We start from the raw sequence: 17,271 nt of genomic DNA on the forward strand, positions 1-17,271 counted from the left end.
CTTTCACATGACTCATGAGAAATGCCAACTATGTTGTACAAATAAAACTGTCTATGCTTTATGGGAGCCATGGGGTCTTAGAACTCTTTGAGTTCATATGGCTGGTGTTATAAATTACACCTTCCACCAGATTTTGTGATATGTCAAGGTGCAACAGTAGGATACCTTTTTTCCTAAGAGTGTAAAGACCCTTAGAGCATTATAGCAGTGAGAATGTAGAGATATTTTGCTTTGTCAGGTTTACCAGGTTAAGATAAAAATATTGCATGCAAATCTCAGAAGCTATTTAGGAGAATACAAACAACTAAAAGATACATCATTTAGTATAGAATCAGTAATGTTCAACAGAAAAGAAAGAAATAATGATAAACCATAGATAATTTTCTGTAAGGTACAATTTGTTTCTAATTAGATAACTTGATTTTAATTAAAAGTACAAATTATTGCCAAATAAGTATTTGTTATCTGTACTGCCACAAGTGGCAGTTTCCTTAATGTTCTTTTCCTTATTAAAAACTTTATATTATTAATCCTTGAAGATTAACATTAGACTGCATACTATTAAATATTTATAGACATTTATATGTAAATGAATTAATTTTAATAACTATGCATGGCAAATATTTCAAAATTTATCTATAGATTCAATGTTCCTTTTGGAGTTCAAGCTGTGTGGCATTTAGGGGGAGGGAGGAGTAATATATTCTAAAGACCTTTGATACAACAGGAAATAACTTTTACTTTAGATGCCAAAACTGACCTGCTTTCTGCTCTATTAAAAAAAAAAAAATTGCCTTCAGAGTCTGGTATGTGCTTGGCTTGCCTTTGTTTAAAGAACAAACAGGATATGAAACTTTGGAGGATATGAAACTTTGGAGGAAATGGCTGTACCCCTGAGCACAAGTCTATGGTGTGCACACCAGGGGACACGCCAACGTAAATGAAGTGTTTTCTTGTTTACTTTTAAACTGGTATAGAGGAGCATAGTTGAAGTTTCTCTTACTTAAGTACTACTCATTCTTTTCCTTTTCTCTCATGAACATTTTTTTTTCCTTAAACATTTAGAGATATTTTGGGATGAGATATCTGTTATGATAAAGCAGAATGTGTTCATATTTGAATTCCTTTTTTTTACCTTTTTCTAATAGATGCATGTAAAACTAAATTTAATTGTTTTAAAATATGAACACATTTTGTAAAAATCAATCTTTCCACTTCTCATCTATGTCCATATACCTAAGCATTTCTACAATGTCTATCTCTGTCTCCATTACAATATATATGTATATACATTACATGTATACATATATATATATTACATATATATATGATATTCACTAAGAATGGATTTTTAGCCCTTGATCTTCATATGTACATAGGTACATGGTTGCTTCCAAAAATTTTTTTAACTCATATTTTTTAAAAATATAACTCTCTAGCTACTTACTTTGAATTGGTTCATATAAACTAATGCCAATATTTAAATTGCCCTTATGTTTATTTCACTTTAATTTATTAATTATTATTAATTTTTTAATTAATTTATTAATATACAAAGCCAATTCACACATACATTTTGGGATCAAATGTCATGTGGATTTACAACATGTACTGATAATTACATCAAGAGCAAACATGTCTCTCCAGTCTACCAGCCTAAAGTATTTGCATGCTACTAGGTCACAATATTTTGTTTAAACACTTTAATTAATAAAAGAAGTTCTATAATTTATAATATATATATTTGTATACATACACACATACATAGAGCGCACGCGTGAGAGAGAGGGATCTATAATATTTATCAATCTGTAATATCTGTGTCACACACATACGCTGTATCAAGGGAGATGTCTGTGATGACGTTTATATAATGTTAATAGTGCCCTGAATCTAAATTCCTAGAAGCAATATGTCAACTGAAAATATAAGTAGTATAACCAAATATATGGCAGTATAGTATTCAATTATGGCAAAATTTCTCAAAACAAAGAACTGTCTGATCTTCTAAAAAAGCAAATACAGTGCAAATGAATTGGTATAATAATTACAATAATTAAATAAAAATTAAATTTTCATTTAGGGTTTATTGTTCTACTTCAGTTTAAAAGATCTGTAACATACTGATAGTATTTAGTAATATATTATTATGTGATCTTTAGACAGTTTCAAAAACTCTAAACTGAGGAAATATGTTAATATAATTAACATATTTCATTATACATATACATATATACATATATGTTTATATATAAATATATGTATGTAGAACGTTTTACTGTGCTACCACGTGATAACTAATTAAATAAAATTTAAACTAGTTTCTAATTTAAACTAAAATTAGTAATGTAAATAGCTTTCTTGCAATAAATGTTGAAAGGCATATTTAACTAAAACTTTTTTTTATGCAAACACAATACGCTTTTTTTTTTTAAATGATAGCATTTTGTTTAAGGATTCTAAGTTTTTTTTTAATAAATGTATTTATTTATTGATCTTTGGCTGCGTTGGGTCTTTGTTGCTGCGTGTGGGCTTTCTCTAGGGACGCGGGCTTCAGTAGTTATGGCACACAGGCTTAGTTGCTCCACGACATGTGGGATCTTCCCAGACCAGGGCTCGAACCCATGTCCCCTGCATTGGCAGGCGGATGCTTAACCACTGCACCACCAGGGAAGCCCCAAAATGCTTTTTTTTTTTAAATCACAAACTAACGGTACAAATAAACAACTGGCTCATTAACTAATTTATTACCAAACCAAGTTATTTTTGGTTGATTCCCCTAAATTTTAACTTACAACATCACTTATCCAGTTACCTATATGTACATTTTCAATTAGTTTTAACCAGAAATTGCTTTATAAAAAAATAAGTGTAGAGGCTTTACTGAAATAGTTTTATAACTAAAACAAGTATTTGCTTACGGCCGATTTAACTTTTATATTTTCACACTAAAATTATTACATCAGCCATCTTCTCAATTACCTATTTGTGTGAATGAGCCAAGATAAAATTACCATTTGATGAGAGTTTCTGGCCTTGTGTGCTAGAGCAGCTCATTCCCAAGAAAAAAATGGATTGGGTTTTTAGTGAGGTTTGCCTTCTAAGAAGCATTGTAAAGAGGGAGTGGTTAGGAACCCAGCCTGCCGCTGGCCCATAGATGTAGATTCTAATTAAATTTCCACCACTGGCTATCTGTGTCTCTGTGGAAATTTCTCAGCCTCTCAGAGTTTTAGGGAACTCTTCTGTACAATGGGGAAAGTAATCATATCTACCTCAAAGGTCTCTGTGAGAAGTTAATTAGATGGCACCCATTAAGTGCACAAAACCCAACAAATAAAACGAGTGCCACAAATATTAGCTATTTGTTGTGGTGGTTGTAGAAACTCCTCAGATTTCATGATTGTAAACCCTACTTAGCCTTTTGTTGAAACAAATGCTTCATATTTACCTAGCAGCATAGGAAGCTGCACTCCAGGTACTTGCCAATATTTTTTCAAAAGCCTGGCTAAAAGAATCAACAGGCACTGCAGATGGCTGGAGAGATATGCAGCACAGTACAGGCTTTCCTAATATTGTGAACTTATTTCCTCTGTTAATACAGACTGGTAGAGACTCTACCCAGACCATATCCTCAGCAATGTTCCAGCTTCCATGGAACATTTTGTTCATGACATAAGGAGATATCCTCTCCATGATGTCCCACAGGATAAAAACATTTCCCTCCAATCCGGCATTTCACTCAGAAATAGTTATGCCTTTCCACCAGAAGTGGTTTCGTTTTTTGAATTTTTTAACTGATTCTTTTTTCTTCTTCTTCTTCTGTTTGTTTGTTTGCTTGCTTTTTTTTTACTTTGGCCTTAAAATGATGAAAACCAAGTTTTTGTTTCCTACTTTCTAGTGACTCTGCAGGACACTGTAGCATCTTTATTACTAGTCTCACTTTGACTCCTTCTGTAATGTCTTTCTATTGTTTGCCATATTTTTCTGACTCATGTTAAATGTATTTTACCTTGTTTCATTGTACAAATCATTACAAGCTGCCTTAAGTTCTCCTTGAATCATGTCAAACATTAAAAAAAAAATTAAATGTAGCCTCCATTACAACTTAGACATAAGTGAAAGTATCTAAAATACCATTTGTGTTACTGCTGACACAAATGGAATTTTCTTATATAAACATGTGGTTGAATTTATTTCTCAAGTTAAAAAAACAGCAGCACAGAAAGGTAAATTGTGTAGAAGTTGGGGAAAGTTAAGAGGAGAAGTATAAATATGATTAAGAGAATAGAGGCACTGGCCATTGCTGATCAGGTATATGAATTGAGTGGCTGCACAAGAAAATGATATTTTTACCTTGTATCATGGATTGGGACTAATTATAAAAGATAATAAGCCATTCTATTTGACAAAACTTCTGGACCATAAAACATAAAAGAATATGAGAGAAAGAAGCATTTTGAAAGGAATAAACTCCCGCTATGTATTTTGGAAATATTTATAAAGCAGCTGTGATTCAAATGTTTTAATGGAACCATATATCATGATCCTATTTTTATCTTGCAGCTGCTTTCTAGTTATTTTCTCTTTGATGCAAGCAAAAGCTCTGAAAAATAAATTGAACTGAATGATACGATATTTGGGAAAAGTAAAACAGAGATTATAACACTTTACCTTTTCTGCTTCCCTCTTCAATTTCTCTGTGTGTCCAAATTTTTTTTGATAAAAAGATAATAAGGGGCTGGAAAATGCCATTTTTCACTGTTTTGTTAATGGATTTTACCTTTGGAATATGAATAACCACTTTCCCTCAAGTCACAGCATAGAATATAACTGTATAGATTAATGTTTTCCTCTATTGTATGTTTTAAAATATTTATTAAAGCTTTTCTAAAATATATAGCAAAAATCATGAGTTAAAGTAAAAATATTACAGCCAATATACTGATACCTTCATTATAATTCTCTTATGAATTAAATGTATTTTTATTTTCCATAATCTAACTCAGTCTGTTCTTTAAGCTTGCTGTTTTCTTAAGTGAATACTTGCTCCAACTCCGCTTTATTTTTTAATGTTTGTATTTTTCTTACAGGGCAAACAGAGACAATGTAAAAATGTCTCTATCTGCTCTAAAACTAAAACAAAATAGGGTTTTTTAAATTGGTCTTCCATTAAACTATATTTATTTTCAGTTAAGAAAGATTCTACTTATCTCTCTTGCAAACAACAGCAATTGCTCAAATACATCAAACTTTATTTTTAAATAAAAGTAAAATTAAAATATCCTCAATGGAACTATAAATAGCATTGTTTGTTTTTTATTTGCTTTGTTTTCATTGTTTCTGAAAAAAAGCAAAAAAAAAAAAAGGAGAAAAAATACTGAATCTGACAAAATACACCATCTAAATATAACAGCTAAACTTTTTTTTAAAATATATGTTGCTGAGAAAAATGGAAGAGGGATACAATTATGTATTTAAATTTTTCTATATCATATATATCAGATGGCAAATATTAACTGAGAAAGCTTATTTATCATCCTTCAATACTTTTTTATTTCTCACAATGGAAACTGGTACAGTTCTGATAAACATTCAGAAATTTGTTAATCAATGGTGAATATGGCCATTAAAATATGAAATAAACCTATTGAAAGCAAACACATCAGCATATATGACTCTTCACTAAATCAATATACAGTGGAATCTTAAGAAAAAGTAAAATCTAGTTGACAATTTGCTTTTGGTTATCTCTGCAAAGTGCATGAGTAACAATATCAGACACTGTTTTGTACAAATCGAATTGTATTCTGGGCTATCTTAATTTTGTAAAAAAACTATGACTTCTTAAAACATAATTAGTTGAAAGTAAGTATTTCTTCTTGGAAAGGCAGGAAGTTACTTCTTTCTCTATCAAAATAAAGCCCCAAACTAAGTATTTCAGAAAAACAATAGCTGCGTCCCTTTTGTGTCACAACAATGAATCACCTAGACTTTGAATAAAACCAAATTACAGTTATCTTTTTTAAAAAGAATCATAACTTATGCCTTGAATATTAACAAGTAGGATTTCATTTTATTTCAAGTTTATGTTTTATTTTATCACTGGTTTCAATTTATTTTACAGCTATTATATGCCTATTACAGAAAATGTTACTTTCCAAAGCTATGCTATTGAAATGTCTGTACTTTACTATCTGATAAAATTAGGTCATTTATGGTCATTCTCTGTTGATAACCTCTTCAACTTCAACTACATCTTTGTGTTAGGGATACTTGAACAAAATTGGCATGTGATTGGAAATATTTATAGCAATTCAGTTTAGCATACAGCAGATAAGAAAAGTTACACAACAAAACTTTCAATTCAATAATATATTTCATATGTCCCAGCTGGGCTTATATTTTTTAACAGATTTTCATTGGTTTGATAGGCTAGCACCATACTTGATACATATAATATACTCGGTTCACATGGAATAAATGAGACAAAAGAAAATAATCTTAATGTACGGCTAAAAAAGTGACTGTGGGTAATAGATAGTGGAGTTTTAATCCATCACCAAGTTGGGAAACCATCAGGGCGATGGTGAGAGTGCAAGCTGACATCTGGGGCCTTTATGGATGTGAATCAACTATTGCTAAATAAAGTCAATCCTCTCTAAGAACACACCATTACTTTCACCATGTATAATTTTATCAAATTCTTCAGTGTCCAAGTATGGCAAATATTATTTTTATTTTGTTTATTTGCTCAGACCCAACACCTAGGAGTCATTATTGTTTCTTACCTTTTCTCATACATCCAATCCATAACAAATTCTGTAGGTTGTACCTTCAAAAATATACCCTTAACTTAACCCCTTCCTATATCCACACCTACCACCAGTCCAAGCCACATTGATCTCTCCTGGACTACTGCTCTAGACTCATAACTTGTCTCCTGATCTCCCACTCAACAACCTTTTAAAACTGAAGCTAGAATGTTATTTCTCTGTGCAAAACATTTAAAGCAATGCTGCCCAAAAGAAATACAATGCAAGTTGCACATGTAAATTCAAATTTTTTGTAGCCACATTAGAAAATTAAAAATAAAAATGGTGAGATCAATATAATATATTTATTTAACCAAATCTATCCAAAAATGATCATTTCAGTATGTAATCCATATAAAAATATTAAGGAGATATTTTACTTTCTTTTTTGTACTAAGTCTTTGAAATCTGGTGTGTATTTTATACTTACAGCACCTCTCATTTGGACCTGTCACTTTTCAAGCACTCAATAACCGCATGGAACTAGTGGCTACTATATTCGACAGTTATAAGGATTTTCTATCTTACGCAGAGTAAAATGTTAAATCCTTCAAGTGGCCTATGAGATCCTATATAACTCATTCCCTACCTTGACATCTATATCTTGATATGACCAGTATGCCCCTTAATCTTGATTTTCATATCTGTGGTGTCCTCCTTCTGGGATAACTCCCACCACCCCTAACCCTCCCCACATCACCACAGACCCATGACTTTCTCCCTCACTTCTCTCAGGTTTCTGCTCGGCTTTCACCTTATTAGAAAGGTTTTCCTCAATCATCCTATATGAAATAGTACTTCTCTTCCATATTTTTATATTGTTACTTTAATTTGTCTTTATCATAGTTATCACTACCTAGCATCACATTATAAATTAATTTATTATTCTTATTCTATTTGCTGTTTTCCCCCAACAGAATGTAAGCATCATGGGAACAGGGACTTTGCTTTAATTCACTGTTAAATCTACAGTGCTTACAACCAGGAACTACCCTTTTTTTAATGACTAAATTGCCAGCTTCAGGATATGGATATTAGGAATCAAAAAGTTTAATTTCCTGGCCCAAGACCTCTTAGTCACTGGTGGGCCAGGGCTTGAGCCTAGGTCCTCTGAATTCAAAAGGAACAGCCTTCCTAGGAAAAATTATTAATATAAATCACTTGGGAATTTCACACAAGATTTTCCCCAAAGTGTTTTCTTATAGGAGTTTGAATAGAATAGATATGCATTATAACCTTTTCTCTCTACAAAGTATAATGCTCTAAATTAGGAGTTGCTAACTTAGAGCCCTCAGGCTAAATCCAGCCTACTACCTCATTTTGGAAATAAAGTTTTATTTGTAAAAGGATTTTGCTATAAAAATTACTAATTATTGTTAATATTTAAATATTATAATAAAAGAATTAATTTAATGAAATAACAAAATTTAAATAACATTAAAAGTAAAAATATTATTTTTAAATTTATAATTACTAAACTATTAATATATCCCTTTATAGAAAGTTCCCTGAGCTCCTCAACTCTAAAGCAAAGGGTAGGTAAAAATGATCAAAGATAATGTATTTATTGATTTACCTTTCAACTTCACCTTTCCCCTCAACACCAAGTCTTTATTATGCAGATTTAAGACAGTGTAAGTGCTGGCACTTATTTTTTACTGTTTCATAGGTTTTCTTCCCAAGAGACTTTATAATTCTTATCCCAGAAATACACATTTTGGCTAGATTTCTAAAGTATGTTTGGAACCTTAATTCCAGAAGCTATAAATTAATTACACAGACACATTTCATATGCTATGTAAATATTCTAGGAAATAGACTCTTCCAAACCAAAGCAATAACTACGTCAATAAAGTCCTGATTTCACTGAATTTTCATATTGTATTTAGAAAGTAAGAGAAGCATTTGATCAACTCCAAGATCTAAGTTATCAATTCTGCTTCATACTGTAACACAATATTTCTAAACTCTTTTATTTATACTTTTGAAAATGTCATTTCCATAGATTCTTAAGGACTTAAATTTTAGAATCCCAAACTTCTTTTATTTATCTGGGCTTCATGGTGAAGTGGAAAGAGAAAGGAAGAAGACAGAAAATGCAAACATTTCTTAGCTTCTTTAGACATTATTGCCAATCATTTGTAGTTATAATAAGGTCTCCTTAACCTTATCCTCACAGCTATTTCTACTCCTTAATCTCAAGAATTTGTAAGAGAAAAACAAGGCTCACAAAGAGATACATGCTAAGGTCAACCTAAAATACTTCAAAACATACACACGCGAGGCCACTTGTAAGGGGCATAGCTTCGCATTATGGGGGAATTTGCTGAATACATTAATATAATTAAAAAGATATGTGTTTCATTACAAAGGGTCACTGGTTAATTCTATAAGCATTAAAAAACAAAGTAATAAAAATTTTGTTCAGTAGAGCCATTTCAGCCAGTTCCAAGGGAGTGGAAAGTAATTATTAGCATTCCTATAGCACCTAACATTTACTCTTTGAGCATTCTGTTTTCCAGGCACTGTGTTCTTAGCTATCAAAGGATACTGACCCCTTCTGAAAAACCTTCCCCATTGTGAAATGGATATAATAGGTCATTAAATTTTTCTTTCATCAACTCTCCCAATTTGTACTGATTTTCTTCTTATCAGAAAAACTTTGGATTATGATCTGGCCTCATACATGGCCTCATATATGGGTCTACCTAAAGGAAAAAATAAAAGTGATGATCATATGGAGTTCAAGTTTTCCCTTCTTAAGATAGGGAAAGTCTCATAGGAAATACAGAAAATGGCTTTGATGATGATGTGATTTGTCATCTAAGAATGTCTACAGGAAATGAATGTGTTGGTTAGTCTGGTCACTGGAACAATAAATTCCTATATATTTTTTAAACATCTTTATTGGAGTTTAATTGCTTTACAATGGTGTGTTACTTTCTGCTTTATAACAAAGTGAATCAGCTACACATATACATATATCCCCATATCTCCTCTGTCTTGAGTCTCCCTCCCTTCCTCCCTATCCCATTCCTATTTTTAATTAATAAATTAGTACTCTGCTGTCTACCTTGGCTATATGTATGTTTTCATTATGCTCTCCATCCCCTCCCCGCCACCCCAAGACACTGAGAGTGAGCGTTTTGGGCTTCATGGTGCTGGATTAGATGTAATAGTCTTTATCTCTACTTCCATCTTCCATCTACTAAAGTAGCTTTCAAAAAGGAATCATAATGATTACATACTATATGATTCCAAGGGTATTATGTTCTGGAAAAGCTAAAACTATGGAGATAGTAAAAAGATCACTGATTTCTGGGGGTTAGTGGGGAAGGGAGGTTTGAATAGGTGGAGCATGGAGGATTTTTTAGAGCAGTGAATCTATTCTGTATGATACTACAGTGATAGATATATGTCTTTACACATTAGTCCAAACCACAGAATGTACAACACCAAGAGCAAACCCTATGCAAATTATGGATTTGGGATGATTATGACGTGTCGAACTAGGTTTGTTGATTATAACAAACGCACTACTCTGGTGTAAGATGTGGATAGTGAGGGAAGCTATATGTGTGGGGGAAAGAAGTATATGGGTATTCTCTGTATCTTCTAGTCTATTTTCCTATGAACATAAAAGTGCTAAAATAAAGCCTCTTTTTTTAAAAAGGGATCCAAAATTGTTGTGCTTAAGAATCTCTAAATTAACACAGATTGTAAAAACAAAAAAACTATAAAAGGGAATCCGGCATGTGCCTGCTGTGCTTACTGCACTAGCAAATTTATGTTTAATTCTATCAAAAGCAACACAAGATTGACATCCTTATTCCAGTTTTCAAGATGAGAAAATATGGTCCTAAGCGTTAAATATCTTTCTCAGAGGTCACACAGCTACAGTAGGATTCAAACTTGTTTATCTGAATTCATAATCTGAGCTCCCTTACTAAACTATGCTCTTTAAATAGAACATGCAAAAACTCTGGCATCTCTCTGCCTTACCTTACTGACTTTGGATCACTAACCTCATTTGTATAGGATATCTATTATTCATTGAATGTTCACAATTTCCATTGTCTTAGATGGCTTATATTATTTAGTTCTCACAACAATTCTATGACAGGAGTTTTATCTGGTCAACAAGTGGTGAAACTGAGTCTGGGGAAGATTAAATTATTTGCCCAAGCTCGTGTTTCAAAACCAATATTATATGAAGTCAAAGTTCCTTTCACAGTGATATATTTCTCTCAAGACTTGAAAGATGCCTGATTTTTCTCTTTCATATCTTCATATCCATATAAGAGGAATAAATCATATAATTGCTACAAAATTATACTTTTACATTGCCATTTTTTCCAGTTTTTATAAATTTCGTCTCAATATGAAGAAAAGGGCATCATGATTTTGCTTGTATAACATTTTCATTCAGTAAAATGCATCAAATGCTTACTATATAACTGGAACTATGGTAGTGAAAAGTAGATTTCCTATCCTTATGAAGCTTATATTAAATTGATATAAATATAAACATTAGATAATGCTTTGAACAAAAGCAGAACAAAGGGTTAGAGGTTTAGAAGAGTGTCATCTATTTTGGATAGGGTAATCAGAAAAGCCTGCCTCAATGGATGACATTAAAGCAGCTAAGAGACAGGCATAATTCTAACTTTTTTCAGGTGTAATCAGCTATTATTTTAATAAAGGTTAAGCATGTATAAACCACTTTTGCAGAAGTAAACAAGGCACTGCGTGATTGCTATTCTACACTTAAATGTTAATAATCACCTCTTTCATAGGACATTTTATGTGACACTCATAGGTTGAATTTTCTGAAACGTTAACAAGTAATGGTTGCAAAGCACATATGCTTTTATTACAGGAGAGTCTCTCATGCCTTAATCAGTGCCTATTGTATTTTATTTCACACATAATTACTAAAAGGTTAGCTGTATGACTATCTGAAGCTTCTTCTGGCAACCTGGAAGTGTCAGATATTTTGCTCAAAAGAGACAAATTGACAGTAATTGACATCTGTCAACCTGAACTCAATAGAAGACAAGAAATAACTAATAAATACAACTATAAAATTATTAAATGACGGCAGGCTAGGTTAGGGTAGTTAAGAGTGAAATAGTAAAGACATTTTAATAATCCTTGATAACATTTAGAATATTAGAGAACTGTGAATTAATAATCACAATTTGTCTGAGTCAACAATAACATATTCAGCCATGTACAGTGTACACTGTTCAAAAGGCAGAGGGAAGGCTTCCCTGGTGGTGCAGTGGTTGAGAATCTGCCTGCCAATGCAGGGGACACGGGTTCGAGCCCTGGTCTGGAAAGATCCCACATGCCGCGGAGCAACTGGGCCCGTGAGCCACAACTACTGAGCCTGCGCATCTGGAGCCTGTGCTCCACAACAAGAGAGGCCGCGATAGTGAGAGGCCCGCGCACCGCGACGAAGAGTGGCCCCTGCTCGCCGCAACTAGAGAAAGCTCTCGCACAGAAACGAAGACCCAACACAACCATAAATAAATAAATAAATAAATAAATAAATAAATTAATTAATTAATTTATATATTAAAAAAAAGGCAGAAGGAAATGATATACATTTTAGAATAATTTAAATATATGTTGTTTAAAATTAGCAATCTTAGTTTTTAAAAGAATAAGCTTTAGCCATCTAGATACATCACTATGAGAAATAGCATTCCCCAGACTAGCTGGATTACTGAGATAATGAGCTTTTTCAAGAATCTGGGGCCACAAAATCAAGACATATACTCAAATAATTAAGTTATGATTTCTTATATGCAGCATTTTGAGTTTATGTTGACCCATCAGTCAAAGCATTCTGAATAATAAGATCTTCTCACATCTAATTTTCATTCCTATTTGAACGTACTCTTAGAATCTTCACATATTCCAAATGAAGCTACCTATTTCAATAAAAGAGTGAGCTAAATTGTTTTTAAGAAGGTATTATAAAATATATGTTTAGTCTGAACATTGTAATTATTAAAATGACCTAATTCAATAAAAACTATAGCCATATGAAAATAAACATATAAGTAAAGAAAAATCATTACTCTGTAAGATCTTCTATCTTTTTTTCCACTAGAGTAGGGGGTACATTAGAAACAATGACTTGCATATCCAGTTGATTGACCACAGAGACCTGAAAGAAGAAAAAACAGAATTCATTTGGCTTTTACTCATTAGCCTTTCTATAATCAAAAATTAACATTTTTTCCTTCCCTACTATGCATAGTGGTTTTCCATTTATACATTTAGGAATAAATGATATTTCTAGCTACACAATCTCTACTAGGTATGTTGGAGCAGGTTGAGAATGACAGACTAGTTGTTTACTTAGAAGTTATAGAACCCTAAGTGACTTCGACTGTTGTTGGTTTTGCGTTTGTTTTCTTGGCTTTTACAAAAGCATAAATGAAGGTGGTTTTGTATGTTTTTTTAATTGGGTTATTTACGAACACTCAACAAAATGGAAAACCCAGCTTTTAGATTTTATAAATCCTAAGAGATCATTTATTCATTGTGACTAAGAATCTGGGATATGGATAGCTGTTAGAATAATTCATTCCATGAGATCACCACATATAGAATTCATGTCTGCTTTAGCCAACTTTATGTTTGTGTAGATAAAGAGATATATACATACAAACTTACAGAAAGGGCTAAGATGAACTAATTTAACAGCTGTTTATGAATCCACTCTTTCATGTAACATTTACAGAGTCCATTCTATGTTCTTATTTAGAAAAATGGAATAAAAACAATAGCATTTATTCTCTGCTTACAATGTATCATTTACTGTTTTTCTCAATGCTCTAAGGAATTAACACTCATGTAATTCTATAAATCACCATATCAGGTAGTTATGACTATCATTCCAATTTTTAAATATGAAAACTAATAAAACAAAGAGCCATTAATAACCTGGGCCCAAATAAGCATAATCTCCAGAATATGTGCTCTTTACTATTACCCAATACAGATGTAAAAAATGTAAAGTCAAATCATACACTGTGCTGCATGTACAATGCAGGATTAAAATTGTGTAAATGCATATACACCAGGACCATGAATTGAATACTTTGGATTAGATAGATTTAGCACCATATATCTGAATATAATTTATACTAGGGAATAACTTCATGTTTATATATATTTTTGATATAGGCTGCAAATATAGTTGCCCATACATGCCCTATCAGGAGTCACAAACTCAAATGTTTTCAGGGACCAGGCAGGTAACCTAAATAAGTGAAGTAGCCAGAAGTATGAAATAATAGCGAGAATTGGAAGTCTCTTAAATCAGAGAGCATACGACTCCTCTGAAGAGGTCAGCTACTACTCACCTCTAATGAATGTTGCCATGTGGGAAAACAGGTGCAGATTTCCTGGAGTTTTCCATTTTTCAGGAAAAGAAATACTGTGTGAAATATTTACAACTAATTTGAAATCTTTCAAATCATTTTGTGGGCCTAATAATTCATGTCTGCCGACTATGTTAAGCCAGGTGTCTATCTTATTATCACCTGTGAGCAAATCGCTAACATTGACAGTTCCAATCCTGTATCCCTAACTCATTACAGGCATCTGGGATCAAATGTTTAAATTTCCCTTAAACATGTACATGAATCTTGATTGTGTCTCCACACACATAAAAAAAACCTAAGTTCATTAGAATAAGGGATTATCACAGTTTTTCTGTAACTTTGTCTTTTTACCTTTTGTATCAGTCCTGAATAAAAAAACAGACAGAAATTACATATAAGGTTTTTTGTTATTTTTTTGTTTTGTTTTCTGTTTTTTATTTTAGTTTTTAGTAGTAAAAATACTGGTAAAAATCTCTAGAAAAATATATATGAGGTTTGTGAAAATGTGTTTCCTTCCTTCCTTTCCTCTCTTTCTTCTTTCTTTTCTTCCTTCCTTCCTTATCTTTTTTTCCCTTCCTTTCAACATTGGACCAGGAAAGGTTAAAAAAAAAATTCTGGTCAAAAGCAAACAGCCTGGAACAAATAGTAATCATGGACTGTTTTCTCAACAGGAGTAGATTTCTCAGCTTCCTCTGGAGTTTGGTGGAACCATATGATGGAGTTTTGACCAATGGAAAGTTAGTAGAAAGGGAGAAATAAATATTCTTAAATCTGTCTCATGTGTGAACCTCCCCTTTCTTTCCCAATCTCTATCTGAATAAAGAGGCCATAGAGAAGGGCACAGAAACATGATGGAAGGAAAACTGAGTCCCTGAATCTCTATTTGCAAGAGAGCTGTCAAGAACACCACCCAACCATATATGCTCTCATTGTTGTGTCATGTGAAAGAAAAATAAAACTTGTTAGTTTAAGCCACTGAAATTTTAGAGTTTTCTGTTACACAATCAGCCTACCAAGACAAACACCGAGGGATTTATTACACACAGCTGTTAGATTTTCACTAATTGTAGAACAACGAAAAACTAGAATGTTAGTTATATTTGGTGCAGGGAAATGGTAAAACTTCCCTTTGTATACATAAGTTCTGAGTTTTGGAAGTTGATTTACAAGTAAACTGTTGGAATGCAATCAATTCAACTGCTAGGGACTCTATTTGGAAGCAAAATTTGGCCTTGCAGATATAAGTAACTCTATCATTTGCCTTTAAAGGACTGTCAGTACTTTCTCTTTATTCAGAAGGATAAATTACTTCAAAAGGAATTTTTAATTTGTTAAACAAAATGAATTAAGATTTAAGGTCATCTGGAATATATACATATTAAGCTTACAATTTATCAAATTTATCAAAAATATTTTATTAACTATTATTAACTAATATTAACTATTTTGAAAACATGCTTTTATACTCTTAAAATAAAACAGTAATGTATTTCTAATTCTGATAAGATACAAAAGTCAGACTGCATTTAACTACAAAAGTAGTTTTCTTAGATTTACCTATAAATAGTTAATTTAAAATCTCCTTAACGTACTGACATATTATTCATGTAGAGGGTACATAGTTTAACTATGAAGATGAAGACAATAAGCTATTATAGCTTAAATTTTGACCTTTCAAAAATATTATATGTCCCTGAGTCATTGGTTTCTTATATCATCTATAGCAAAGATATTTATATGTTTAAGATTACTAGACTTTATTTATGTTACTTTTCTAGTATAGCCTTTATGCAAATACTTTCAGAAATACACATCAGTTTATTACACTAAACACTTAAAAAATTCTACTTTAAAGTTGCTTCACTTAATTCTTTATGCCTTAATTACTAATGAAAGTTTTTCCAAAAAAGTATTTTTATCATTTTTGGGTTTGATCTTTGTAATGGATTAAAATTACTAGGTATGGTCAAAAGGAAAAAAGAAAAGTAACATTTGTGCAGCACATAATTCCAAAAACAGAGGTTATCAATTTACATACTTTATACATTTTTTTACATTTTTTTTTTCATATTAAGTCTCTGAAGTCCAGTGTGTATTTTACACAGTACATCTAAATGCAACCTAGCCACATTTCAAGTGCTCGGAAGCCACATAGCTAACATATTATACAATGAATAGAGACCCACACAATTTATTGCTTGGACTGGTCACTATTTCTCCTAACTGTCTCTGGTGCCATCTCACTTCTTGAAAAGAAGAGGTATCTTAAGAATTTTTTTAAGATAATTGTGTATATTTTCTTCAATACTCCACCAAAACTCAAGTGGGAGTTTCTTCAAGGTGAGTTTCAATGTGAAATCTAAAACCATGTTCAGTTACCCTAAAATACATTTATCTATCTTGCACTTTGAATGGATTTTTTTATCTTTGAATTTTTTTTTAACATCTTGCATTGGTCATTTGGAAAATATTGGTTCACTGAATATTGCAGGTTTTTCAAATGTTGACACATTTCATTAGGCAATATCAAGAAAAAAAATCAAATTCTTTAATATGACCACTGATCTCATCAGAAAAGTCTGAGTAATGGGAAGATGTCAAGTTCACAGTAGTGAATACATGCTTCCCAATATTCTAATTTGTGCTTGAAGGCTTGAATGTCATCATTAACAACAAATACTGTCAGTTGTTTTCCTTGAATTGACAGTCTCATCTTATTCATTTTTGTGAAAATGCCTATCAATATTCAAGTCTGCATAACCGTATTTTATCTCTAAGTTATTTTTTCAAATAAAAAGCTATTCCTTGAAAAAAGCAGCTAATTCAACTTGCATAGAGCTTTTCTCTCAGACAACCATGATACTTCCATACACACCAGAAGTGCTTTATACCTACTTCCTATTTCATTACAGAAAATATTGAAAAAGTGTTTAGTCAAGAGTAGACATTGCTTAAAATTAATGTTTTACTGCTTAAGTAAGGGCATTCTTAGTTGAAACAGGCTTCCTTTTTTCTGTTTATGTATGGCTATGAAGCATACAATGGCAGCAGCAGGG

At 32.0% G+C, this 17,271-nt stretch overlaps 1 protein-coding gene across 17 annotated transcripts in view; it reads right to left on the reverse strand.

Moving 5' to 3' along the window:
• The window catches only part of PCDH15 (protocadherin related 15), a 747,310-nt gene that overhangs the window by 41,933 nt on the left and 688,106 nt on the right, over positions 1–17,271 (reverse strand). For all 17 annotated transcript variants that reach the window (XM_036828599.1, XM_036828600.1, XM_036828598.1 and 14 more), the window contains one exon: positions 12,902–12,990. In XM_036828599.1, coding sequence (XP_036684494.1) covers positions 12,902–12,990 — 89 coding nt within the window. The remainder of the gene's footprint in view (positions 1–12,901; positions 12,991–17,271) is intronic.

This window comes from Balaenoptera musculus, chromosome 16, assembly GCF_009873245.2.
Source record: "Balaenoptera musculus isolate JJ_BM4_2016_0621 chromosome 16, mBalMus1.pri.v3, whole genome shotgun sequence".
NCBI classification, from domain to species: domain Eukaryota; kingdom Metazoa; phylum Chordata; class Mammalia; order Artiodactyla; family Balaenopteridae; genus Balaenoptera; species Balaenoptera musculus.